This window comes from Gavia stellata, chromosome 5 (genome assembly GCF_030936135.1).
Source record: "Gavia stellata isolate bGavSte3 chromosome 5, bGavSte3.hap2, whole genome shotgun sequence".
NCBI classification, from domain to species: Eukaryota; Metazoa; Chordata; class Aves; order Gaviiformes; family Gaviidae; genus Gavia; species Gavia stellata.
The window spans coordinates 39,663,843-39,691,182 of NC_082598.1; the positions used below are offsets into that span (position 1 = coordinate 39,663,843).

At 39.8% G+C, this 27,340-nt stretch overlaps 1 protein-coding gene across 1 annotated transcript; it reads left to right on the top strand.

Annotated features, from left to right (window-relative positions):
• The first annotated feature begins 7,303 nt into the window (after positions 1 to 7,303).
• AGA (aspartylglucosaminidase) lies at positions 7,304 to 24,754 on the top strand. Its single transcript, XM_059817818.1, has 9 exons — positions 7,304 to 7,435; positions 9,438 to 9,591; positions 10,243 to 10,355; positions 16,453 to 16,565; positions 17,538 to 17,652; positions 19,549 to 19,601; positions 20,456 to 20,556; positions 22,704 to 22,837; positions 23,679 to 24,754. Exons 1-9 carry the CDS (start codon positions 7,327 to 7,329, stop codon positions 23,777 to 23,779), a joined length of 993 nt encoding a protein of 330 aa, XP_059673801.1. The 5' UTR covers positions 7,304 to 7,326; the 3' UTR covers positions 23,780 to 24,754.
• The last annotated feature ends 2,586 nt before the right edge of the window (positions 24,755 to 27,340 follow it).

Genomic DNA, 27,340 nt, shown 5'->3' on the forward strand with positions numbered 1-27,340 from the left:
CCCCAGTGCTGGTTAATGTTCGACTCAAGCCGAATTTGGAAGAGACGAAAATCTGTGGTCAGTATGCAAACATGACTATGAGTCAACCATCCTACTCCCATAAATAGTGAGCAGCCTAAGAGCCCTTTGAGCTCTCCTGAAACGACAGTGGGCTACACGCCAGGATCTCACCTTGAGTACGGACACCTCTCAAGGTTACTCCTGGAGGTTGAGAGATTACTTGCCACAACAGATTCTTGGTAAGTGACTGATAGCATGCTAAACTTTGAAACCTTAGCTAAGTGATATAAAGGATTGATTGCACAGATAAAATCATTTAGACATAAACCATTGACCAAGTTGGGGACTAAGTCTTGATCCAGCCGCACCTAGACTCCTCTCCAAGAAGGAGTTTAGAATGCAAGGGGGTTCTCCCTGAACCTCACGTCTCAACGAGAGGGTCTCCCTGACAGTTTTGTCTGACCCTGTCCTCTATGCAGTAAATAATCAAGTGTACCTTGCCGTCGAATCTTGTTAAACCACTGTCGCATTTACCATTGAACTTTGTTAACTCATTGCTTTATATCAATAAAGTACATTGTTGCTTCTCTCTTACGAGTGAGGTGCACTCTCTATCACTCTATCCACAACCACTATAAGACACAAAAGCCAGTATGAAACAAGGGTTTTGGTTTGCACAAACTAACTATACATGGAGAAACATAGAATGGCATTTATGTGTCCTAACAAAGACTACCGAGAAAACAACTTGGGCAGAGCACTGTGCACAGACATCACAGAATTTTCTTTTCAAAGTCAGGGCTTACACACTGTAAATTACCTCCCAAAGCAATTATTTATTGCTTTGGGGTGTTCTAATGATGAAAACATCACAATGCTGCATGTCTTGATATGCCCTCTAGTCTTAGATAATCATAACTCAGTGAGGATCAATCATAACGCAGTGAGGATCCTGTTTAAAAGCTTTGATAGGCATACCTAAACCACATGAAATAGATGCAGATGCTGTAAGTTGCCATATTTCTAAAATAATGTTTGTATAATACAAGTGTCTGGTTACCTTCCTTTCAACATTGAAAACTTTAAGTATGCTCATTTAACAATGTCAAGATAACTTTCAGACTTGGGGGAAGCAAACAGTAACTTGCTGTATTTGTCCAACAACTTTATTATTGCCATGGATCACATTTATGAAGACATCATAAAGTTACAAGGAGTTGTAATAAAAAAACCAGTTCCAACAATGTAAAGTGGTCTGTTACATGTTCCGTATGACAACTTTATTACTGCAGTGGACCAGTATAGCAATTACAAATAGGAAATATATTACACATAACTTGTTTTGAGACAGAATGCTACAATAGGCCAAAATAATACTGTAAGAACATATTATTCTGTGACACATAATAATTATTTTGAGGTTACAAAGTAAGAAAATAAGCTACTGTAACTTAGCAATCTGATAAAAAGAAGTGGCAACAAAAGCAAATTTAGCAATGGAAACATTGCTATTTATTATTGTTTAGTTATTATTGACAGTTGCTTGGTTATTATAATTAGCATCTCTATTTTTTCTCATTATATATATTAATGCTCATTAACATATTGTCAAGGATCAAGGAGTGCTAAGCTAGGACACACTGGTGCTATATGCTGTGCAAACTTAAAATGAAATGACAACCCATACCCAAAAGACCTTACAGTACAAATAAAAGAGAACACGTAACGCATGGAAGAAGATTGTTGGGGAAGACATGAAAACATGAGAACAGTATGAGAAGCAAAGGTCTTGATAATCATGTGATTTAAACGTTACACATTTTTGACAGACCTCACAGTGATGGTGAGTTTTATGGAGGATTCAGGTGAGGATAACTAAGTAGCTTTGAAAATGTTTATAGATAGCTCTTCTCAAGCATGAGAGAGAACATAAGGGTCTTTCCTAGAAGACTTAAGAGGTAGATGATGGAGACATTCATGATGAATAAATCTTTTCATCCTTTCCAGTGTTGTTCAGTGAATGAGAGAGCTGGTAAGCGAGCCTACCATGGGAGATGCCCTGATTGACCTGCTGTTTACGAACAGAGAGGGACTCGTGGGAGAAGTGATGGTCAGTGGCCATCTTGGGCTTAGGGACTACGAAATGATAGAGTTCTCAATTCTTGGCCAGGTAAGGAGGGAGGTCAGCAAAACCACTATGATGGACTTCCAGAGGGCAGACTTCAGCCTGTTCAGGACACTGGTTGAGAGGGTCCCTTGGGAGATGGTCCTGAAGGGCAAAGGGGCCCAGGAAGGCTGGACCTTCTTCAAGAAGGAAATCTTAAAGGCACAGGAGCCGGCAGTCCCCATGTGCCCTAAGAAGAGCCGGCGGGGAAGACGACCAGCCTGGCTGAATGGGGAGCTCTTGCTGGAACTCAGGGAAAAAAGGAGAGTTTATCACCTTTGGAAGAAGGGGCAGGCAACTGAAGAAGAGTACAAGGGTCTCATTAGGTCATGCAGAGAGGGAATTAGAAAGGCAAAAGCCCAGCTAGAGCTCAGTCTGGCCACGGTCACAAGGGATAACAAAAAATGTTTTTACAATTATATTAACAACAAAAAGAGAGCCAAGGAGAATCTCCATCCTTTACTGGATGCGGGGGGGAACATTGTCACCAAGGATGAGGAAAAGGCTGAGGTACTTAATGCCTTCTTTGCCTCAGTCTTTAATAGCCACACCAGGTATCCTAAGGGTATTGAGCTCCCTGAGCTAGAAGACAAGGATGGAGGGCAAAATAATCTCCCCATGATCCAGAAGGAAGCAGATGATGACCTGCTATGCCATCTGGACACTCGTAAGTCCATGGGGCCTGATAGCATCCACCCAAGGGTACTGAGGGAGCTGGTGGAGGAGCTTTCCAAGCCACTCTCCAACATTTATCCACAGTCCTGGTTAACGGGGGAGGTCCCAGATGACTGGAGGCTTGCCAACATGACACTCATCTACAAGAAGGGCCGGAAGGAGGATCCGGAGAACTACAGGCCTGTCAGCCTGACCTCGGTGCCAGGGAAGATTATGGAGAGGTTCATCTTGAGGGCACTCACAGGGCACATGCAGGACAACCAAGGGATCAGGCCCAGCCAGCACGGGTTCATGAAGGGCAAGTCCTGCTTGACCAACCTGATCTGCTTCTATGACCAGGTGACCCGCCTGGTGGATGAGGGAAAGGCTGTGGGTGTTGTCTACCTGGACTTTAGTAAAGCCTTCCACACTGTCTCCCACAGTATTCTCCTGGAGAAGCTGTTGGCTCATGGCTTAAAGAGGTGTACTCTTCGCTGTGTGAAAAACTGGCTGGATGGCCGAGCCCAGAGAGTCGTGGTGAATGGAGTTAAATCCAGTTGGCGGCTGGTCACAAGTGGCTCAGTTTTGGGACCGGTCTTTTTTAATATCTTTATCGAAGATCTGGATGAGGGGATAGAGTGCTCCCTCAGCAAGTTTGCAGACGACACCAAGTTGGGCAGGAGTGCTGATCTGCTCGAGGGTAGGAAGGCTCTGCAGAGGGATCTGGACAGGCTGCATCAATGGGCCGAGGCCAATTGTATGAGGTTTAATGAGGCCAAGTGCCGGGTCCTGCACTTGGGTCACAACAACCCCATGCAATGCTACAGGCTTGGGGACGAGTGGCTGGAAAGGTGCCTGGCAGAAAAGGACCTGGGGGTGTTGATTGACAGGCGGCTGAAGATGAGCCAGCAGTGTGCCCAGGTGGCCAAGAAGGCCAACGGCATCCTGGCCTGTATCAGAAACAGTGTGGCCAGCAGGAGCAGGGAGGTGATCGTGCCCCTGTACTCGGCGCTGGTGAGGCCGCACCTCGAATCCTGTGTGCAGTTTTGGGCCCCTCACTACAAGAAGGACATTGAGGTGCTGGAGCGTGTCCAGAGAAGGGCGACGAAGCTGGTGAGGGGTCTGGAGCACAAGTCTGATGAGGAGCGGCTGAGGGAACTGGGGTTGTTCAGTCTGGAGAAGAGGAGGCTGAGGGGAGACCTTACCGCTCTCTACAACTACCTGAAAGAGGGTTGTGGTGAGGTGGGTGTTGGTCTCTTCTCCCAAGTGACGAGTGACAGGACAAGAGGAAATGGCCTCAAGTTGCGCCAAGGGAGGTTCAGGCTGGATATTAGAAAAAATTTCTTTCCTGAGAGAGTGGTGAGACACTGGAACAGGCTGCCCAGGGAGGTGGTGGAGTCACCATCACTGGAGGTGTTCAAGGAACATGTGGATGTGGCATTGCGGGACATGGTTTAGTGGGCATGGTGGTGTTGGGTTGATGGTTGGACTTGATGATCTTACAGGTCTTTTCCAACCTTAGTGATTCTGTGATTCTGTGATTCTGTGATAAGAAGCCACGAAAGGGGTTGAAAGAGAAAAAAAAGAATTTTAAAAACTGAGAATACACTGTTTCCACAAATCTGCTCAAAACAGAAAACCACAACACAGGGATATTTAAAAATGCCTTTTAATTAGAAGCATGATGGATTCAAAATCCTAGGTGTCACAAAAATTCACGCTTAAGTAAGCTTCCATAGCAAATGCTAATAAAAGAGTTCATTATTTTTAAGAAACTTATTTTCAGACTTGCTTTTCGCGTCTTTGTGTGTGTTAATATTAGAAAGCGTAAGTAAAATCAAGACAAAAATGTAAACAAATTACAGCTATAACTACAACACTTAATTAGATTTCAAAGCACACTTATAGAAAATTTGAGACAGCAAAAAGGAGCTAGGGATGGATTTTTGAACAGATGGTGCTAGATAAGGTCACATAGGTATAATTGAGGTCAGAATTTGACCACTGTAGGAACAGACACTCTCAGTAAAAGAGGTGAATTTCCTCCTGTGTTTTTCATTAATTACTCGGTGCCATTCAGTCACAATGTTGTCTGTTGTAGATCCTCTGAGTAATCCCTTGTCCATACAAGTCTTTCTCTAGAATATTCTTTCAAAATTATGCATTTGAAGAAAAATTCTGTTTGTGGAAACATTGATTTGCTTTTTAGCTGCAGAGACAGAAGTCTACGGGTGTCACCATTTATCTTAGCCACAGACTCTAAGATAACCATTAAGTATTGGGGGACAAACAGAACTGATATAAAACGACAGCTAATTTTTATGAAAATACAAACAAGTTTTAAATTCAAAGACCAATTTTAAAATACTTTACATCAGAGACAGAAGGCAAATCAAGAGCCCAGATGGATGTAGCAGAACTGACTTGCAGAGTTGTCTTGGACAGATACCGCTCAAATTCTCCTCAACTTTCAGCATGTAAAACCAGAGTTTTATTGACCTTGCTGTTGATTTTACGCACTCTGTCTAAGAGCAGTGTTTGCCTTGTGATTTTTTTCACACTTAGCATAAAAATATATGATATTAAATAACATTGTATACAGTAAAGCATGGGTTCATTATTGCATTTATTTCTAGCAGGAAGTCATTCACATTTGAATGCCAGTTAGAAAGCATACCACAGAAATCAAATCAACTGAGTTTCTATACGGGCCTCAAAGTATAATATTATGCTGTTTCAAGTCGTACAAAGTATTCTCTCCACAGCCATGCAGCAGCCTGCAGATGCAACCATCACAGTCAATACTTTTATTTGAATGGCACCCATATCAAAGTGTTTTTCTTTCATAATGGTCCATTTTATCTGATTAAAGAAAACAGTATTTGAAAAATATCATTAAAGTATCAATTTTAGGAACATGTTTGATTGTATTTTCCTTTTCACTTATTACTAAATTACTTTCCTGAAAATATTTTCCTGTTTTCCTTCAGCTAACATTAATTCGGATCTGTATTTTGGCGCTTTTCCCTTCCCTAACAGCTTTATACAGAAATACGTGACAGAAATAAGAACAGTAATATTAGAAATAAATTGGCTAATAGTATTTACCTGAGTAAAGGTTTCTCTAGACTACTCGTAGTTTTGCTTTTGGGAACTGGCTGAAACCAAGGCCACGCTATTACTGAAGTCAAACCCAATACTGTATTTTATTATTTTGTGATTTCTGTAATAAAGGATAATACATTTCTTTTGTGACAACCATTTAATTCCAAAGTCTGTGGATTGTTTTGTTATAATAAAAATAATATTGCTTCAGGCTTTTTAAATAAGCTTGGGTACACTTACAATTTATGCATGCCTACAAGCTTGAGCTTGTCACACAGGAGGGTCCAAGTATCTCCTCTTACTACAAATACAAGACCAGAGACATTGCTGGTAAAATGTAGCTGTTGTCTCATCATATATTGAAAAGGAGTAATGAGAATGAGCTGAAAAAGTTAAAAAAAAGTGTATTTTATATCCCCTTCCTCTGGTAGAAGCAGAAGCCGTTTTTTTCACGCTGTTCAGAAATAATAGCTGGTTGATGATCAGCAATGGCTGGAACATAATCAGCCCTGAACACAAATCGGTGCATTACGCTTACAGCAGGCGAGCCTACAGACCTGAAAACAGCCAGACTACTATGGCAACGTGTCAAATGGCTTTAAATTATTGCTAATGGTTTATAATGAGAAGCTGCAACGGCAGGGGCAGAATTAAGAAATTACTTGCTATATGTTTTATGATTTCTATAAAGCGAAGCTTTTTACAAATTCTTCCTTAAGCTCTTCGCTCTAGTAGGTCCCAAAATGCACCCTTTGCAGAAACGTCTCTGTGCCATTCTGGCACTTTGGACAAAAACATACATGTTAACAAGGCGGCACGTAAAGATGCAGCACGTGAATCTCATGATGGATGGAGACTGATTTGAACACGCTTTACCTGTGTGCCGCCAGCCCCCAGCCCTGCCGCTGCAGGGCCGGCCGGCCTCAGGGTCTGCTGGCACCCACCGCGCAGCCCCCCCCGCCCCGCAGCTCATCTCTTGACGCTCCGGCACCGGTAATTTCATCGACGGATTGTGCCCTCCGCACGAGGAGGCTAGCTTTAACACACATACAGGCATACAATAAATATAAATTATATTGTAATCTGCATTGGGCCGTGGCTTTTACTGGGGCGCTTTTAGGCTTCTCCTTGCCACAAAAACGTTCCTCCGGAGGCCTACAGCGGGCCGCGGGCTCTGGAAACGCGGCAGCTCCTACAGCAGCCCGGGCCCCCTCACTCCGCAGGGGCGAGCGGCGACCGCTGCATCGGCCTACAACCGCCAGCGGCCGGAGCGCTGCGCCGCGGCCGGGCCGCATGCGCATGTGCCGCCGCAGCCGCCTAGTTGGTGGCGGCGCTGGGGGGGGGGGGGGCAGGGCTGGGAGGCGATGGCGGCGGCGGAACGCGGCAAGGGCTGGCGGCGGGTGATGGTCGTGCTTCAATTGCTCGTCGTGCTGCAGCTGGCGGGCGCCGCCTCAGCTGCTGCCCTGCCTGTAGTCATCAACACCTGGGCGTTTAGGAAGGCCGCAGAGACAGGTGCCCCGGTGGGCGACTGGGCCGGGTGGGGGAGTGCCGCGCAGTGCCGGTCGCTGCCTCGCTCGGTGCTCCTCCTGCTGCGCAGAGGGGCTGGCGGGCAGCTCTGGGTGTTGGTGTTGCCTTAAAAACACAATAAGTCTCTTAGGCGTGACCGCGCTTATGTGTGGCAAGAAGCGGGCTGTGACCCTGCTTCCGTTAAACGGCTCTGGCTGCAGCGGGCCCGGGCTCCCTCCTGCCCGCTCTGCTCCCCTCAGGGCTCAGAGCGAGCCCCGGTACCGGCAGGGAGGCTGTGCCAAGTGCCTCTCTGCGTACTTGGGAGGGGTCTGCGTCGGGTCTCACGGGGCGCTTGCCCCAGGCCGGGCGTCGCGGTGCCAGGTTACCTCCGTATGGGAAGGGGCCAAGCCCCTGAGCTTGCGTTTGCATTGGTGGTGCGCTGTCGATGCGCCCTGGTGTTCCCCGCGAGCCTGCAAGCAAATGCTTTAACCTTAAAGTTTGGGGAAAATGCGTTTAAAAAAAAAGGGGGGGTTATAAGCTGTGGAAAAGCTAGATTAAAAACATTCTTTTGCCAATAACGTGGTTAACGCTCTTGTGGCTGTTTGCAATGGTGACTTGGTTTCTGTGGTGCCCTTCTGAGATTAGTTCCCGCCCTCAAAGATTTAGGTAGTTCTGAATATGACATTTTTAGAGCCCTGTGCTGTTTTGTGATGTGCTATTGACAGTCAAAGCAGGTTTTCCTGTGGCAACATAAATTAGTTGTGGATACTGATTTTGAAAGACTCATAGGGTATTTTAGCATAGTTGGGTTGTAAATAACTCCCTATTAGGGAAGCCTTGTTTGTGAAATGGGTTACTTATAAAGCCTTGTATAGGTCAGAAGTGAAATACAGTCATGAAAACTGCAAGGCCCTTGCTTTGCAGCTTTTGAAAGCTTGTGTTAAGGCTACTCACAGCAATAAAGGTAATAGGAATTGGAGCAGTATTCCTCACACTGAAGTTTATTATAAAGGCAAGCATATGTGGAGTTGGATGTTAGGTATTAAGTCTTACTTTTTCCTTGGTGCAGGTGGTTTTGTGCAGTTGCATGCAGCATTTGTGAAGATGAGGATTCTTGAGATGGTTGAGACAGTTTACTTCTGCCAAAAAGAGCTGGACTGTATGCTTCTGCTGCCTCCCCTGTGCTGGGTCTGGCAGATGATGGCGCATCAGAGCCAGCACAAGGAGGAGGAAGCAGGATTGCAACTGTCAGTGGCAGCAAGCTCAGGCTTCTTGGAAAATCTTGCCTGAGGTCCAACCTTGTGAAATGTCATATGTGCAAAGCCTTCAGGCCCAGTTTATTCGAGTCATGTCGTTTGGCAGGTCTGTAATGTCTTACAAAACTGCACCATGAGCTAGATCCTAAAGAATAGAAAACTAAGGGTTGAGCAAGAGAATGTGGAGACTGTAACTTCTTGTACATTGTTTCCACTTTCTTTTTGTTCTTATGTAGTTACTGATATACGTTTAGATCTTTTAGATCACTGTATGGTTTAGATGTTTTTATTCTGCAGCTGGACACTTAGTATTTTTGTGGGAAGCTTTTGAGGGCTGCTTATTAAAACTTTATTTTTTTTTTGAGATAAAAGTTTTGCTTCTCCATCTCCCTCACCCCAAAAGGCTTTAAATAAACAGTGATAAAGTAATGGTTTGTTCTGGACAGAGGAGGTTAATTAATATATAGCAGTTGTTATGATTGTCAGTAAATAACACCTTCCCAGTCAGAAAAAAGCTTAATTGCTCAGATATGCAAGACAAACAGTATTTAGAAAAGTAATGCTTTACATTCTTTTGAATATATTTATATTTTGACTTTATTTCAACTTTAAGTTACAGTTTGCTTTTTTAATCCACATACATGGTGCGTCTTCATCATATCCATCTTTAAAACATTCTTTAAAGCGGTAGTGGAGACTGTTTTCACTGGTAACATGTAATTGTTGGTTTTTTTTAATTGTGTTGATTACAGCTTGGAGAGTATTACAGTTGGGAGGTTCTGAGCTGGATGCGGTTGAGAGAGGCTGTGGTCAGTGTGAGATTGACCAATGCGATGGGAGTGTGGGATATGGAGGAAGCCCAGATGAAAGTGGAGAAACAACACTGGATGCAATGATTATGGATGGGTAAGAAAACTACATGGATAAAAGAATGATCCCTGTAATTTTTAGCACACTTTAATGTAAGGGCTGTTACAGAGATTTTGTTGGTTTAGGGCTGACTGTGGGAGAAGCTATATGTTAACTTGTGGAAGTAGGAAAAATACTCATCTAATTGGTGGAAGAGTAGCTAAGCATGTTTGTTACTGAATCTTCACAGGTAGTGCAGTAATCCAGCTCTAGATACAGCAGTTGAAAAGCAGATGGTTTGTAGCATTGTAAGCTTTCCCATTACATTCATTCCATAAATATTTCACTTCTGGAGCAGTTGTTTTCTGTACTTTATTTACCATTTAAAGCTGTCCTGATTAAAAAAGTAATTGCAAGCGTGTGGATCATGTTATAAGTTTATGTAACAGAAGACTTACTCTACTGAAAATATTACTGTGGATGGAGTTATTGTTACTCGAGCAACATACTCATGCCTGTGAAAGGAAACTGTGTATGTATGAAGTTTTTCCCTACCAGTGTGATGCCATCTGTCTATGGTATAGAACAATTAAAGCAATATCTTAAAGGAACAGGCTTTCTAATTTAGATGAAAACAGATTTTGTCTAATAAAAAATGGACAAATATTCTTGTATTTTTAATAAGCTTTAAATATTTCTTGTTTCCAGCAACACTATGGAAGTTGGGGCAGTTGCGGATCTCAGACATGTAAAAAATGCAATTGGTGTAGCGCGAAAGGTCATCGAATACACTAAGCATACATTATTAGTGGGAGAGTCAGGTAATTATTCCTTTAACTGTTTCCAAGTCATACCCTCTTCTTAAAACACTTCCTGTTAAAATTGCCATATATTAATCTTGGTAATATAGGTGGAAGGATTCCCTGACAATCAAATCAATTTAGTCAAATAATTCAGAAGTGTTTACTCTCTTATTAGATGTGTATGAATTAGGTTTTAGTCCATTATTTGGACGTGAAAATAAAAATACAATTTTATGGTCTTTCCACCAATTTAACTGCAAATATTAACTTGTAATCCCAAGGCTTTGCTAATATCACTGATATCAAAGGTATCAAAGATGATGTGATACAAGACACTATAGAAAACGTTAGATGTAAACGTTTTGTTTAAAACTGTGGGGTAACTTTCTAAGCAATGACAGAACTAATAGACACTACAGTTACATTTTACTATTTTGGTATATATTGAGCATGATTACTGTATTTCATAGTTTAAAAATATTAGTGAGAACTTGAATGTAAAAAAATATGTTAGGGGCTGTACTCCTAGGCACAATAAAAGAGTGAAAGCAAACTAGAGGTGTAGTTGAGTTTTTAAAATACGAGCTGCTGCTGTTAGAATAATACTGGTTTCAAAAGAGGTGTGAGTGGAAGGTTACTTGGCTCACAGTTAAGGATTTTTAAAATATCTGTGCCTGCTCAGAAAGAAATGTGGAGATGTGTGGAAATTGACATCTGAGCGTTAAAGGGTGAGTCAAGTACGTTGAAATTGGTAAGAAAAGGTAAAAGATTCTTCAAGGAATTAGTGTATACAGAATGATAGAGAAATAAGTGCAACAGCAGTTTTTTGATGGAATAAAATATTGCAATACAGGGAGGTGAGGACAATGTTTGACAGAAGGTCTGAAAAGAGAGAGAGAGATTTGCAGATTCTATTTATTTGAAGCAGTTGGCTATGATTAGGTTACAAGTAGCTTTGGTAAGAGAGATTTCACAGGTGATGCTGAAAAAGAAATTGGTCAGGTATTAAATAGAGGAGGAAGAAATACTCATAATACTCTTTTCCCCATCATTGGTAGTTATCAAAATATTTTTAACTTTTGATTGGTAGAATGAGCAGAAAAGATAAGGAGGATTAAGAAACGGAAGAATTAAAGTGCTGATTTAAAATATGTTTTCCAGCCTAACATAGCTGTTTGCATAATGGAGTCATGTGGGCAAGGCTGTTATGCTGAGGCCTTGCTGTCAGTGAGAACTTCCTTAGAAGAAACTGTCTAGCAGTAGTGGCAAAAAAAAAAAAAAAGACAGGAAGGCTGGAAATATAGCTGAGTAAAAATTGGAGATGGTGATAAATGTTAGTGAATGAATCAAAGCAGTGGAGAAATGGAGAAAGAATAACATTTCTTGTGAAGGAATGAATTTTCTTTGGAAATAGGAACTTGGATAAAGGAAACTATAGTTGTCTTTACCAGGTGAAGATTGATAAAGAGAAATTAGAGCTATAGCTTCAGAAGAATACATTTGAACCTTCAAATCAGCGTGTGTGAGAAATGACAGTTTATTTTCTAAATAAAAATATTTATATTTTCACCAGAAAAGCTAGCTAGAATAGTAAAACCTTTTCATATAAATGTATATAATCTCTTCAGGCTTTTTTTATTAAAGATGCAAAATTGCTGAGGTTATTCCTTATTTTTTTTCCCCAATAACTAAACTGCACTTGTGTTTGAATATATTTAGTGATACAATCCAGAAAAGTCTGCCTGTCTCCTAAAATTTCATTTTTATGAGTGGTTGACACTAGAGAGGAGGAGGAAGCAAGCTGTGGCACATACTAATCTTGTTTAGTTAATAATTTTTAAATGTGTAAGCAGTACATTGTTCCTGGCAGTAAAGTTTTAATGAAAGTAGCATGAAATTTTCATTTTCAGTGTTAAAAACACTGATGGAATCTGTTAGAGTGCCATGACACCTGAATAGTCTTCACACTTCTGTTTACTTTGACTCAAAAAATGGAAGTTTAGGTATTTTAAAACCTTTGGTACTTAGAGAACTTAAGGAAGAGATGTATTACAGAATCACAGAATGGTTGAGGTTGGCAGGGACTTGAGCAGGGGGGTTGAATCAGAAGATTGCAAGTACGGCCAGCTAGAGCCCAGGACCATGTCCAGATGGCTTTTGAGTATCTCTGAAGAAGGAGACTCCACAACCTCTGGGCAACCCAGAGTGTAGAAGTGTGTCCCACTGTTTTCCTGTCTTTCAGTTTGTGCCCATTGCCTCTTGTCCTGTCGCTAGGCACCACCGAAAAGGGCCTGGCTTGATCTTCTTTACACCCTCCCTTCAGATATTTTTATACACTGATGAGATCCCACCCTGAGCCTTTTCTTCTCCAGGCTAACAGTCGCAGCTCTCTCAGCCTTTCCTCATAGGAGAGATGCTCCAGTCCCTTAATCATCTTTGTAGCCCTTCGGTGGACTCTCTCCAGTATGTCCATGTGTCTCTTGTACAGGGGAGCCCAGAACTGGACACAGTACTCCAGGTGTGGCCTGCCCAGTGCTGAGTAGAGGGGAAGGATCACCTCCCTCAACCTGCTGGCAACACTTCTTCTAATGCTGGAACCCAGCCTGCACTGTTAGCCTTCTTTGCTGCAAGTGCACATTGCTTGCTAGCTGACATTCAGCTTCCTGCCTTTCAGAACCAGGTCTTCTTCTGCCAAGCTGCTTTACCACTGGGTGGCCCCAGCACGTACTGGTGCATGGGGTTGTTTCTCCCCAGGTGCAGGACCTTGCACTTCTCTTTGTTGAACTGCATCATGTTTCTGCCAGCCCATTGCCTTACGGAAGTCAAGGTAGACAATATCCACTGCTCTCCCCTCATCTAGCAAGCCAGTTGTTTCATCATAGATGGTTAGCAGGCTGATCAAGCATGACTTTCTTTTGTGAAGCCGTGCTGACTACTCCCAATCACCTTCTTGTCGTTCATGTGCTTGGAAATGGTTTCCAGTTTTAGTTGTTCTGTCATCTTCTCAGTGATCAAGGTGAGGCTGACTGGTCTGTAGTTCCCTGGCTCCTACTTCTTGCCCTTTTTGAAGACAGGAGTGGCAGTTGCTTTTCTCCAGTCTTCGGGCACGTCTCCCAGTCACCGTGATAGTTTGAAGATAAATGAGAATGGTCTTGCAGTGACATTAGCTAGGTCTCTCAGTACTCGTGGTTACATCCCATCACAGCCCATGGATTTGTGTATGTCCAAGTTGCTGAAGTATTCCCTAACCTGATCCTCTTCAACCAAGGGTAAGTCTTCCTTGTTCCAGACTTCCCCTCCGATCTCCAGGGCCTTGGATTTCTGAAGGCTGGTCTTACTAGTAAAGAATGAGGTGAATAGGGCATTCAGTGCATCAGTCTTTTTTCCATGCCCTATGTCACCAGGGCCCCTGCCCCAGTCCACAGTGTGTCTGTGTTTTCCCTAGTCTTCCTTTTGTTATTTAGGTACTTATAGAAGCACTTCTTGTTGCCTTTGATATCCCTTGCCAGATTCAACTTCAGGAGGGCTTTGGCTTTCCTAACCTCATATCTGCATGCTCAGAGTCTCTATATTCCTCCCAGATTACCTGTCCCTGATTCCACCTTCTGTATACTTCCTTTTTATGTTTGAGTTTGCCAGGAACTCCTTGTTCATCCATGCAAGCCTCCTGACATTTTTGCCTGACTTCCTGCTTGTTGGGATAGACTACTGTCGAGCTTGGAGGTAGTGGTCCTTGAATATCAAACAGCTTTCTCAGACCCCTTTTCCCTCCAGCTCATGGGACTTTTTCATGCTGATCCCTGCAGAGGCCAAATTCTGTTCTCCTGAAGTCCAGGCTTGTGATCTTGCTTTTTGCCCTGCTCCCTCCTCTCAGGATGCTGAACCCCATCATATCATGGTCAGTGCAGTGAAGGCTGCCTTTGACCTTCACACGCCCAGCAAGCCCTTCCTTGTTTGTAAGTATGAGGTCCAGCAGAGCAGCTCTCCTTGTTGGCACTTCGGTCACTTGTGTCAGGAAGTTGTCATCGATGCTCTCCAGAAACCTTCTACATTACTTGTGCCCTGCTGTGTTGTCCCTTCAGCATGTGGTGTTTAAAATAGCCATGCCTCTGATTATTGATAAAACTAAAAGAATTGTTAGTCTTTTAACTTTCAAGAATGTCTGTACCTGTGCTTTTATCTCATTCTTGAAATTATTTCCTTTTTAGTATTTTCAGTGTGGGGGAAAAAAAAAACCTAACAAAACTAGTAAATAAAAAATAAAGATGTCTGATAGCGTGAGTCAGCAGGTTCTAGGTCTGGAAATGTAAAGTTGAGTCAGAGGCTGTGAAAACTGAAATAATTATCCAGTGGAAAAATAATTCAAATTTGATAACCTTTAAAGTCTGAAGTCATTGTTGCATCATTTTCACCCAGTAAATGAAAATTTAATAAACTGCATTATTTTGCCCCCCAAAAAACATGCAGAAAGAGGCTTTGAGAATAATTCAAATTGGGAAAGTGAAGAAATCATTGTATCATACTGCATGAGGAAACTGATCCTGTGAGTTATACGTGAGCAGTTTTTAGCTGTCACAAGCTATGATGAAACCTTGAGCCATCCTCAGTGAAGAGGATGACAGTGTGGTGGTGATAAATTTTATCTTGAACAAAAAAATGTATGCAAGTCAAAACTGATGTCATCTTTTACTCTTGCCGTTGTAGATGTATGCCAGAATATAACCAAAGCTGGTGTGTTTTTACAGCTAAGGTTTATAATGACAGTGGTGTACTTAAAAACGAGTTGGTTTAGCTTTTGTTGAACAGATACAGATAACAACACTGATCAGTTCTTGCAGTGTTAAAAGAGCTGCTTTCTCCATTCATTGCCTAATTTCTTTAGGAAAGGTCATAGAAAACTGGCAATAAAGGCCATGTATGCTAATGTAGAACTGAGTCTGGTGAGGGACATTCAGTACAGAATGATTACAAGTGAGGAAAAAAGAATTATTTTGGTTATCAACTGCCAAGAAATTTTTAGGTTTGTCTCCGATAGATAGGGAAGTTTCATAATCACAGTATGACCAGCTCTGCTTCCTGGAATAGAAACAAGGCTTCAAAAATCATGAAAGAATGACTGACAAACATGCCCAAGCACAATTTTACCTTAAAAAAAAAAACCCAACACAACAAACCCTGCCGGTTTGTTCTAGAAATTGAAAAATAAATATCTGTTTAATTGAAGCTGTCAGTTTTCTTTTGCTCTAAGTGCAAAGAGGCTTTATTGTGTCAGTTTTCAAGAAAAACACAGAGAAGCTGTCCAGAAATAATTGATGGATTTTTCTTAATTCTTGGACCAGAGAAGCTTGTTCAGCTGTATATTATAGTGACATTATTATCAAGGATTGGTAATATGAATTGTTCAAGCATCTAAATCTAGCAATAGTATCTGTTACTAGGTAATATCAAAGGTATCTACAACTAAAAGATGAAGGAACAGTTGATCTTTTTCTTTTCCCTTTCCCTAACTATAAAAGCCATTCTTAGAAGTGCAGCATTCTTTCATTGCCTGTGTTGGTATTTCTTTTGCTCCCTTGACACATACTGCATTAATTTTCAAAACAAGGAAGCAGTCACTTTTAAAGCTGCAAAGAAGTTTAATATGATGTAAGCTGGTGGATTGATTTCTGCAAGTATCAGTGTTTTAGTGGCAAATGTTATGCCTCTGTTACTTACATTTCATAAAAGACTAGCTTTTTAAGGAAAATGTACTATTATTTATATCATTTATTTATATATTTCTGTGACACACACAGCCCAGGCCACTCTTGCTCCAGGTTATTTGTGTCCAGTCGATTAACAGAGTTGAATTTGTTTCTCTTTCAATGGTAAAACTTACATGTGTTAACATAGTTATTGTGAATTGAGGAAATTTGATATTGCTAGTGAAAGGAGGGTTTGCTACTGCAGGTGTACATCACTATAATGGCTGATACTGCTCCCTGAAGATGTATTTCTCATCTCTGTAGAGAATGTAGACTTTCTTGATTTCTAGATAACGTTACATGAATGCACTATCATAAAATACATTAAAATGTGAATAAATTAATGTTTTTTGGCTTTGTTGCTTTTCAAGCCTCCCTGTTTGCTGTAAGAATGGGGTTTCCATATGAAGATTTAACTACCCAGAAATCTCTTTCGGTGTATTCAAAGTGGCTTAATGAAAGCTGTCAGCCAAACTACTGGAAGGTACAGTGCATTGGTGGTGGTGAGAGGGGGATTTAGAAAGTCAGTAATGCAGCATTGCCTCTTCCTTTCAGCTTATACTGAAGATATGCTTTATATGTGAAGAAAAAAAAAAGGTTTGCTTATTAAACAGAACAAAGTTGGAATTACCAAGCATTTGGTAGGCTCAGGAAGAGTATGTGTCTGGCTCTTATTTTGTAGATCCTGCTGGTTTTGACCTTGCCGCAGTAGCGTTTTGGTGTGGGAATTTTTTTTAGCTCTAAATTTGGACAGGACTTCTCAGACTAAGCAAAGCAGTGCATATATTTTTTGATGCATGTATAAATTTCTGAAAGAAAATCTTACAGTAGCAATTAAGGTCCTTAGATAGTTAGAGAGGCTTTATGCAGATAAGTGCAGCTGTGTGTTAAACTTGCCTGTTGTGGTGAGGTTGGTTTGTCATTTTGTTTTTTGGGGCTTTTTTGTTAGTTTTGGGATTGGTGTTGTAGATTTCTACATGCTTGTACACTGTCTTCATTGTTTTTTGGATATGAAATGCTGCATTGCTGAACCATTTTAATTCAATACCTATTCTGTTTTTCAGTTGGGAAAATATCTTGACTATGATACTGACTTGACAATAATATCTTGACATAAGTAAAACAAGCTCAGTTCATCTGGTTGTTTTTTTGGCTTGAAAATTTTCTTCATTTTGCTGAAGAATGAGCTTTTTTTTTAGTAGTCAATTGAGCAAAGGAGAATCTTTAATTTGAACAACAGAACTTGCTAGTAGGAAAAACTTTTTACCACATAATACCAGAAGTCAGTCTTTTCTTTAAGCGAAACAACTTGCGGGATTTCAGTACAGCTGTGTTTTTTAAGTACTGGGCATCTGATACCTGTGTAGTAGATTATAGGTATTGATTGTAGTATTTTTTTAACTTATCTGTAATGAAGCTTAATATGTTATTCATGCAAATCGCAAAATAATTACAGAATGTGGTACCAGACTCTTCAAAATCCTGTGGACCATACAAACGGCCTGAAAAAGTAACCTATAAAGAAGAACAGACCACCTTACAGAGAAGTGTTCATAATCATGATACTATTGGTAACAACTTTTGGTAACTCTAATGCTGATTTTTTTTTTTCTTATTCCCCTACAGATTAAATCATACTGAGTTTAATGAAAAGTATTTCATATAGGCATTATTTCCTATTATAGTGGTTTCAAGATTCTGTTACTTATATTTTAGGATGGAATGCCTAAAAGTAGGATTTATTTTTGGGTTGGGTTTTTTTTTTCAGTGCACTGGCTGCACAGCCGCTTGCTTCATTTTTTTACCCTTATGTATTTGTTCATTGCCCTACTGCTTTTCCCTCAGATTCTTTGGCATAATTGCTTGGGCAGCTATGGGTGCTTAGAAAACTGATCAAGATTAAAAATAATTATTTTTATCTTGATTATGGTTAACTCAGGTCAAGTATCCCCTGTAGCTGTCAGACCAACTTAAAAGGCTTTGCGGTGGTGGAAGAAATGAGTGAACAGTTAATCCTTTGCCAACCAAAAGCAATGTTTGTCAAACAGTCCTTAAACTTAGAAAATAAAGCTTGCTTTCATTTTTCTTCTCTTCTGGCTTTTGACTAAATCAATAAATTTCTAAAGAAACTGCTATGCTTAAAATGGTTTAGCAGTAGTAGTCCCAGAAACTTCTAAGTCTTTACTGATTGAGGACCATTAGTTGCTAAGCCTATAAACTGATTAATGAGCAGATCAGACAAAGGACTGGAGCAGTTACAGATTCATGTCTTTCAAAGCTTTATACTTTACAGTCTTGAAACTTGCACTTTTTTGGTTTAGTCTCGATTTTTCTCAGTTCAGCAGTTCAGAACTTTTTGCCTGACAATATTTGCAATACCAAAAATTAACAAGTTGTTTCAAGTGTGAATCTTTCTTCTTTGCTTCCAGTCTACCCTACTAATAACCAATTAATGTTCTACATAAGAATTTGGTAGGTTGCCTGACTTAAGTTGGTAGGTAGCTTTCTTTACTGGGATATACAGTCTTCAGTATGTGCTAGAAAACTCTGAAATTGTGGAGTGTCAGGATGAAAGAGAGACTAACACATTCTGAGAAGAGTCTTCATTCAGAAGGCATTTAGGAAGTTGGTAGGAACTGATGCCCTTCCAGTCTTTTTGCAGAGGCTAATGGTGGCTATAGAGTCAGTGCCTCTATGCTTTTAGCTTCTACTGGTCAGGAAACTTTTCTATGAGAAGGAGGTACTGCTTAGTGAGGTCAGAGAACCAGAATTCAGCTCTTTGAATTCTGCTTCTTGGCTCTTGCTTTGTACTGGAGTTTGATGCCAGCAGCAATTTCTGCCCTCTCTTAAAGAGGTGAAGTCTTGCTCTATGGAGAAGCAGCTGATCCCAAATCCTGTTCCAAGTGGCAATCTAAGCTTCTCTAATATGAGGCAGTGGCTTCCTTACCAGCACAAAATTAGCAAGGGCTAGGCTCATCCACACATTTTGATCACCTGTCATGTAGTTCTTGTTACTTTGGTAGGCAGTATTTCACCTTCTGCCAAATTTAAGCTCATCCTGATTTTTTTTTTTAATCTCCCTCAAGCACCATTTGTAATTTCCAAACTTTGTTGTTCTGATGGTACTGGTGCAGGATGTGGTGACACCAGGTACTTGTTCTCTACTGGTTAACATAAGTGTATATCAGGAGACAGTGGCTGCTTGTGCAGCAGTAACGTACAGCTCTGAACGGTGTGGCAGTTACTGTTTTACATTCCTTTTTGACCTCTTGTAATACATCCAGAAAGTTTCCAAATGTGCTTTAAAAAGAACTTGTTTTCTTTAAGAGTACAACTTTTCTGTATTTCAGGATATCAGTAATTTGAATAGCCTGGGTATTGTGGTTCTGTTTGATAACCATAGTGCCAATTTAATAAATTTGTTAGGAGTGTTTCTGAATATGTTTCATCCCTGTTGAAAATTTTAGGTATGGTTGTAATCGGTGGGAGCGGAACCGTTGCTTCTGGGACATCTACTAATGGGGCAGTCCACAAAATTCCAGGGTTAGTATCGCTGATTTTACAAAAAAGCTTTTTTCCCACCTCATTTCCTATGTTAAGCTTATCTAAAACTTTTATGTTGTAGACTGCAATGATCACAAAATGGCCTTGCTTATTTCTGGGCACTGCCATAAATCCTAATACTGCGAAAATGATTCAGTTGCAAGATGATTTGTGTTTGAGGGGATGCTTGTTTTTCAGCTGGCTTAATTCACCATACAGAGACACAAACAACTGGCACAGTTGTGAGGCGACTTGTAAGGCAAGGCACCAGAGACAAATAAGCATTTCGGAGAGGTGTACAGCCTCCAAAGAAATGTACGTAGAATCAGAGTCCCAGCCCTGTATTTTGTCTTTGAGATTTTTTTTTTCTACCCAGTTAGGAGTTTTGTCTGTCAACCAAATCGGACAACTTCTGGATTTTGCAAGAAGTTATTGAACATACTACTGTCCCCAGCTGCTTACTGTTGCCCACTGGCTAAACCTTACTGCCCTAACTATAGTCGGTATAATAACAAAGAATTGTGCATCAGAGGTGGATTAAGCCTCAGGTCAGTCAGGTTATCACAGATCACTTTTATCGGTAGTTTTAAGACAAGCCTTCTGACTGCTGTGGAGTGACCTCTTTACCTGTTCTGTTCTCCTGGGGGTTTAATGCTAGCCCAGCTGGAGGCAGTAAGGTTGACAAAGTTAAAACTGTGCGCAAGTCACAAGAACTTGCCAGTATCAGACCAAGAGCTATTACATTAACGCAATCCCCCTGGAATTAGTCAATTATAGTTTTCTGTAGTTTCCAGTTTTTGTTTTCTTTCCATTGTTCACTACAGCCGTGTAGGAGATTCTCCGATAGCTGGAGCAGGATCCTATGCGGATAGTACAGCTGGAGGAGCTGCAGCTACTGGGGATGGTGACATCATGATGCGCTTCTTACCCAGGTTTGTCCTTAGGGTAGGCTTTGCTAGCTTTCTCTAGCAAAATGTAAACTCAGCAAATGAAGTAATTGATTAAAAAGACAGTCTGACTGGCTGCTGAAGTGGGAGTAAAGGAATGAATGGAAGGGGAAAGAACAGTAGCAGAATCAAGTCATCCATGATCTGTCTTAAAAGAAGTGAATTCTTAAATATCTTGATGACAGATCCCTTAATACTGCCAAGCTGTGAGCAAACAGGCAGCAGGTAATGAGTATATTCCCAATCTGCATGCTGTTTAACAGAACTGATGAGCTTTCTCTTCCAAAGTGTTTTGTTGTGTGGGAAATAAGTGTTATAAATAGTAGAAAGGATGAATGGTGAGCCTCAGATTACTCATGAGGGTGGGGAGGTGTCACTGCAACAATCCTATGTAATTGCATCTAATTTGAAACTGGAAGAGGTGTTTTAGTGCTGTTGTGGTTGCATAACCTGCATAAAATACAGCTGTTTTCATCGCTGAGTCTTGACAGTTATTCTTGTGGGTCGGTCTCAGCAGCAATGAATGAGTTATGGAAGTCCACGCTGAACATAACGAGCACTGATGCTTGAAGGAGTATGTAACAGTGGCCTTCATATTACTCAGGTGCTTTTTCTGAAACTCCGGCAGTTATGAATGCCTACTAGCTGTTGTGTATTTACAAATGTCCTCAATGAGTTTCAAGCTCTTCCAAGCCAGTCTTGAAATAAAAGGCAATTGACAACTTCATGAATTATCCTGAGGTATCAGATACCAATGGTAGTAGTGAGTTGAGCTCCTTTTATGAGGTTAATCAATAAAAACTTGCATTACAGTTTAGCAACCTGAAGGATTTGGCTGTAATGCTTAACACATTTTGGTACCAACGGGTTTTAGAAAACAACTCAGACTAGATAGTTAATCACAGGTTCCTTGTAGATACAGATCTTTCCTAATTCCCTGTTATTTAGATATTCCCACATGAAAACAAAGAATAGAATTGACCTGCCAGAAGTGAAGGAAGTGTTAAATAAAGGGTGAAATTACTAATATGTTCTGTCCACCTTCTTTGAGATAGTAACGTCCTACTGAGTTTTTGATTAGTGAAGAGACCCCGTGAAATATAGCTTTATATTCAGGTAGTTATCTTTAAATAACTTGAACCTATTTGATTGTTAGAATAAATCAAAGATAATAGGGAGTCTCAAAATGCAAGGAAAGTTCTCTTCTGCGGTACTTTGATAACATCTATAGTTAATGCTATCTGTAGATGAGTCTTAGTGTAACAAGAGTTGGTCTTGGTATATGCATCTTTCACCAAAACAAAATCTAGTGTTGTTTGCTTGTAAATTATATTATGCTTTATCTTTTAATTTTCAGGTTCTGAAAGAAAACGATAACAAAACTATTTTTTTTGCCTCTAAGAACATTTTGGAAATGCAAATGATTCATCTCAAGCAATGCCTGTATAGTCATTTGTCTAATGATACTGCAGATACAAAGGAAGTTCATTTTGATTACTCTTTCATTTGGAGTAAGAATTTTTTTAAATTGGCTTGCAAAAAATTTGAAAGTGGCTCAAAGTCTTGATCAAAACATTGTACCTTCGTATTCATGAAATAAAGAAAATGTGTCAATATTGAGGTTTTCAGAAACTTAAAGTTTTTTTCTGAAAGATTTGTTTTTAATGCTTACTGAAATAAATAATTTATCAGTAATGTAATATTGGAGGTCAGTTTTCTTCAAAAAATTATCTTGACATTAGCCTTTTTGAAAACTAGTAATAACTTTTAATGTCAAACTTAATCATGCAATGAAAAATAAAAGCCACTAACTTTTTAACTGCTTCTTTGCAGTTAATTAACTGATCTGTTGCTTAACCTCTTCTACTGCAAATGATCAGAGAGTTATCCCAGGCATGGTCCTGCCTTAGAATGATAGATGGCATAGATGACATCTTGCAGTCCCTTTTAGTCATGCTTCTAATTACTTTTCATGTAGAACTTGAGTAATAATTGCCAATATGAAGTTTGGTTAAATATTTTTTATCATGTGTTTCCGTTATTCAAAGAAATCAAGGTCTTTCAATGGTGTTTTAGACTATATAACCTGATTATGGCTAACTGTCTGGATGTGTGGTTGGTTTTTTTTTTAGTTATCAAGCTGTGGAGTATATGAGGATGGGAACAGACCCAACAGTAGCCTGTCAGAAAGTTATTTCCAGAATCCAGAAGTATGCTCCAAAGTTCTTTGGTGCTCTTATATGTGCCAATACAACTGGAAGTTACGGTATGTATTTTGCTTAACTGACAAAGTTTGTTGACCCTAACTAGGTCACAGAAGTACAAAACCGAAGGTGGATTTTAAAGCAGAAGTCTTTAATTATTCTTTGAACATTGCAGCAATACTGGCCATTCATAATATCAAACGCTGGTTAGCAGGGCAACTGTGTCCTAGTGTGGACTTGAGATATTTTAATTTTTCCTCTTCATTTTGATGTCTCAGACTTCAACAAAATTTATGCAAGTCTTAGTAAAAATCAAAAATATTTACTACCTTCATGTGTTTTCCTGGACTGTGTATGATTAATTTGAAGGTTTTAAAAAAGAATGCCTATGCCTCCCCTAGATACAGCATAAGGCAGGGAGAATATGACTATTAAGCATAGCTTCAGAGCAATCTGAGATCAGTCATTGTGCCACGCATCTCATTTGCAAACTCTTAGATCAGTAGGAAATACAATTTGCTAATCAACATGGCTTATTTAGTTAGACTGCTCATTGCTGTTCTTTGATCTCTTTATTTCCCATAGTTCCGTGTTTAAGAGATTAGTGTTGGAGGAACTCATTAAGTTAATCAGGATTGAAAGAGAGAGATATTTTCCTAACTTACGTTACTGTTTAGAATTGTATTATAAGGGCATTAATTGCACTACAGCAGTCAGTAGTACAGTATTTTTACTTAAAAATTAAATACTTTGAAGATGTCTTGTGTTAAAACAGATTGTAAAAGAAGAATTACACCATTGTAGTAGAACTAGTAACTGGGTCTTCAGATGATAAAGTACAGTGACAAAGACACTGAACCTAAATGTAGCAAATTACCTTTTTTTTTCTTCTTTCTTTCCTAGGTGCTGCATGTAATAAAATTCCAGGATTCACTCAGTTTCACTTCATGGTTTCTAGCCCTTTGCTAAGTCAGCCAGCTGAGCAAGTAGTAGATTGCATTTAATTTCTTTTATCCTATTAACATCTAAACTTAGAGAAGGAAAGTGCTAAGGTTCCCCAGGTGTTACATTTTAAAACGGTTGTTCCAAGCGTCTGATGGCTCTTATAGTCTGTTTTTGTAAGAACTGAGTAGCCAAAAGTGATGAATGGTAAACATTGAACTGGATCTTCACTTTGCCATTTAAAAACATATTTGGTGGAAATCTGGAGTAAAGGGCAGGGAGCGGGAGGGGCTCTGCCTCTACACATGAGACTTAGTTTGAGAATATTTAACTGACTTTCTAAGATTTAGTCCAGGTTTTCTTTTCTCTTGCATGCAAATGCTGACAAGCAAGGAAAGGGTGTTGAAGAGTAGTGGAGGAGTTTTCAAAGCTTTAATTAAGAGATGAGGAGAATCTCCTTGTGGACATTTCTAAGTTGTTTCACAACAGCTGAGAATATGTTTGCATAGAGAGGACATTCAAACATCCCTGGTAGTACAAGCCTTCAAGGAGTATTGTGTGGACTGTAACTGGATGTGAAGACAATGGGAAATCTTCCTGTCACCTGTTTTTTGTGGTGGAAGTTAAGTTACAAATCTTAATCACAGTGATATCCTTGACACTAATATGCTGTGCCCTTTCCTGTAGCACATTTACCCCCGCAAAGGAACGGTTGCATACCTAAAGCATGACAGTTACCTACAGCTAACAAAGCTGGGTTTGTCACTTTCTTTTTCTGTGTCTAGAGATGCCAGGATTCATTTGTAATAGAACTTCAGCATCTTGAGGATTGTTCCATAGGTATTTGAAGATCTGTTTGATCGTTTTCTTAACTTGATGGCTTGCTGATCATTTGATTGAATCTTTGCTAAACTTGAGCTAGGAAAAGTTAAAAGGGGGGAGCAAGTAAAATGAGCATGTCTTGTCATAAACACTTTAATTATTCTTTGTCTACTTGAATAAAATCATTGGGTAATAAAAGCATACCTTAATGTATCATTTATAAATAAGGCTGTATAGATGCTTGTGTATTGTGCCTTAGAATATTGTTGCCTTGTGTTCTGAGTTGGTATCTTCGAAAGCTGGAGAAAAAATGTTCAAACTAGAATAGCCATCTTTAATGGCCTGCTGTTGAACTTCATCAACAAAGTAATTTATTTGGTGATCACTTCTGTCAGTGGATCTTTAGAGCATCTTCTAGCACAGAGTTCACTGTAGGCCACAACAAGCTTTAGTCAAAGAAGCTTTTACTGAATATATCTGCAGTGGTTTAAGATAAGTTTTCTACCTGTCCTATCTACAGCGCTTCTGCCATGGCTGCTGTATCTTCAGATAACTCCGGCAGTCAAGTGCAAATAGATCAATAAAATCCCAATGATTGTTACTTTGGAGATAGCATTGTGGATTGAACTAAGAAGGTTCAGTACTGGCAGCTGAGTGGTAATGTCTCAAACTGCTGCAGCCGAATCCGTTTTTGAAAGAGGTTGGGAACATCTATGGCTTGCTTTCTAGTGTGCTTATGCCACTCTGTGCTAGCTAGTGTCTGTCACTAGAGGTTATGAGTGCCCTTGCTGAAAGATCTTGAGTATTCTGTAAGTGTATCTAAAGTCACTGTTACAGTTCTAACTTACTGCATAGTCAGCTGATCTATACATAAGAACAAAATTACTTGTCTCCATGAGACATACATAGTAATACGTGTGGTTTAATAATGTAGGTTGCTTTGTCATGCTGCATTAGTTGTTATAAATCAAAGGGTTAGTTTGTGTAAATTACTTCAATATATTGTTAAATTGACAGTGTACTGAATTATAATATTTATAAATATACCATTCTGATGTTATGGACAGAATTCTGAATTAAATAATGTGCTTAATATTTTGTCTTAAACATTTCTTTAAAGGTTTTTAGTAGTAGTGTGGTTCTCTTATGCTCAGCAGACACATTAATTTTTTTCAGAAATATTTTTTACAAATAGAAACGCTTGCTAAAAGTAAGCAAAAACTCTATGACAGTTTCTTCTGGGATTGCAAAAAAAAAAAGTTACTGTTTCCGATTTTTAAGGAATTTCATATTTCTAAGTTTTTGCTATCCAACTTTACTACAAAAAGCAGAAAAAAAACCTACACAGAATATGAGTATTTGCAAGTTAGTGGTACAGTTCAATGCATCCTGTCTGTAAAGTTGTGGGGCTTTAAGTCCAGCTGTGTTTTAAGTTCATTAGCTTCTAGCTAGCCTGCTTCTTTCTTTTTCTAAAACTGCTCACCAAATCATCGCATCATCTAATGTGGACAGAAGAAGAATCTTAGCTCAGTGGTCTGACTAATAAAGCAAACTATGCCCTGTTTTTGCATGGCACTGAATTGTTCTTTAATAAAGCAATCTACATGAACCCTGACAATGTTCTGTATGCACTTACTGAAGAAAACTTCCTTGTCATTTCACTATTTGTAGGTTACCACTGAAATATGTCCTTTCATCTGTAACTGCCTCAATCAGGAATAATTCAGATTTTCAGAGAATTCAAGATTGGTATTTCAGATGGAATCTACAAGTAATGCTATATAAACTGGAGTGAATCTATCATCTCTTCACAGGGTAAAAACAACAGTGGTGCTGATTGCTTTTTAACATAGAAATGCTTCTGTTAGCATTTGGTTTTGGGTTTAGTTATGGCATGACTGTTGTAACTAATTAACAACTTTGTTCATCCATGTGTTGAAACAGAATACATGTAGGATTTCAGTGCTATTATCTGTAGTCTGTATGTGTGCGGAAACATCAGTGATACAGTTAAATTTGCTCTAGCTCTAATATACAACTGGTATGTTGTACATTAACCACTGAACTATAAATGTTCTCATTAGGGTGTCTGTTCATTCCTCCACATAAGTTCCATTAAACTTAAAGCAAAAGAACATTACTGAAATGCCCATGGAGTAGACGTGGCAGAATCTCAGGATTTTGTGACTAGTTTTGTTGGTGGTGTTCAAGCTGCTGAGTCAGGCAGCAAACATTTTAAGATGTTTGTGCATTTAACAATATTAGCTGTGTTTTCATTCTCTTCAGTTTTTCCCCTGACAGTTGGAATCAATGTAGGTAAATACACCTGCTGGTGCAGTGCTCTCTTGGTGCAATTAGCTGATACGTTTACAGTGACAGGTGGTGGTCTGTGAAATAAAAGCAATAGCAGCTTCGAAGTGTACCAGTTGTTCAGGGAATTCCTGTTACTGGTGACTTTTTTTTCCCCCTAATAGGATAGGGAAAAATCTTTCAAAGAAAAATTCTTGATTAGACTTTTCCCAGGTAGAGCTTTACAAAAACAATTGTAGTGTAAATGTCAAGGTGTTTTTTATTGGTTAGAAATGATGATTTCAGAGCTCTGCATGGGGAAAAAACTTTCGTGTGTTAGATGAACGGGAAGTTTCTTGTTTTCACCCTTTGCATACTTTCCAGGCCAACGCCAAAATACATTTCAGCTCTGACTCTGTTTGTCACTAAGTTATTATTTTGATTGCTGGTATTGTATAAAATATAAAAAGCAGTGAGCTCTACAACTTGAATGTAGTTGTAAAGTTGGGTTG

Excerpts from the sequence above, each read along its gene's own strand:
- AGA (XM_059817818.1), top strand. The coding sequence starts at position 7,327 with ATGGTCGTGCTTCAATTGCTCGTCGTGCTGCAGCTGGCGGGCGCCGCC. Across the intron at positions 19,602-20,455 it reads CTTCTGGGACATCTACTAAT|GGAGATTCTCCGATAGCTGG; the intron begins GGGGCAGTCCAC and ends TACAGCCGTGTA. Across the intron at positions 22,838-23,678 it reads CAATACAACTGGAAGTTACG|GTGCTGCATGTAATAAAATT; the intron begins GTATGTATTTTG and ends TTTCTTTCCTAG.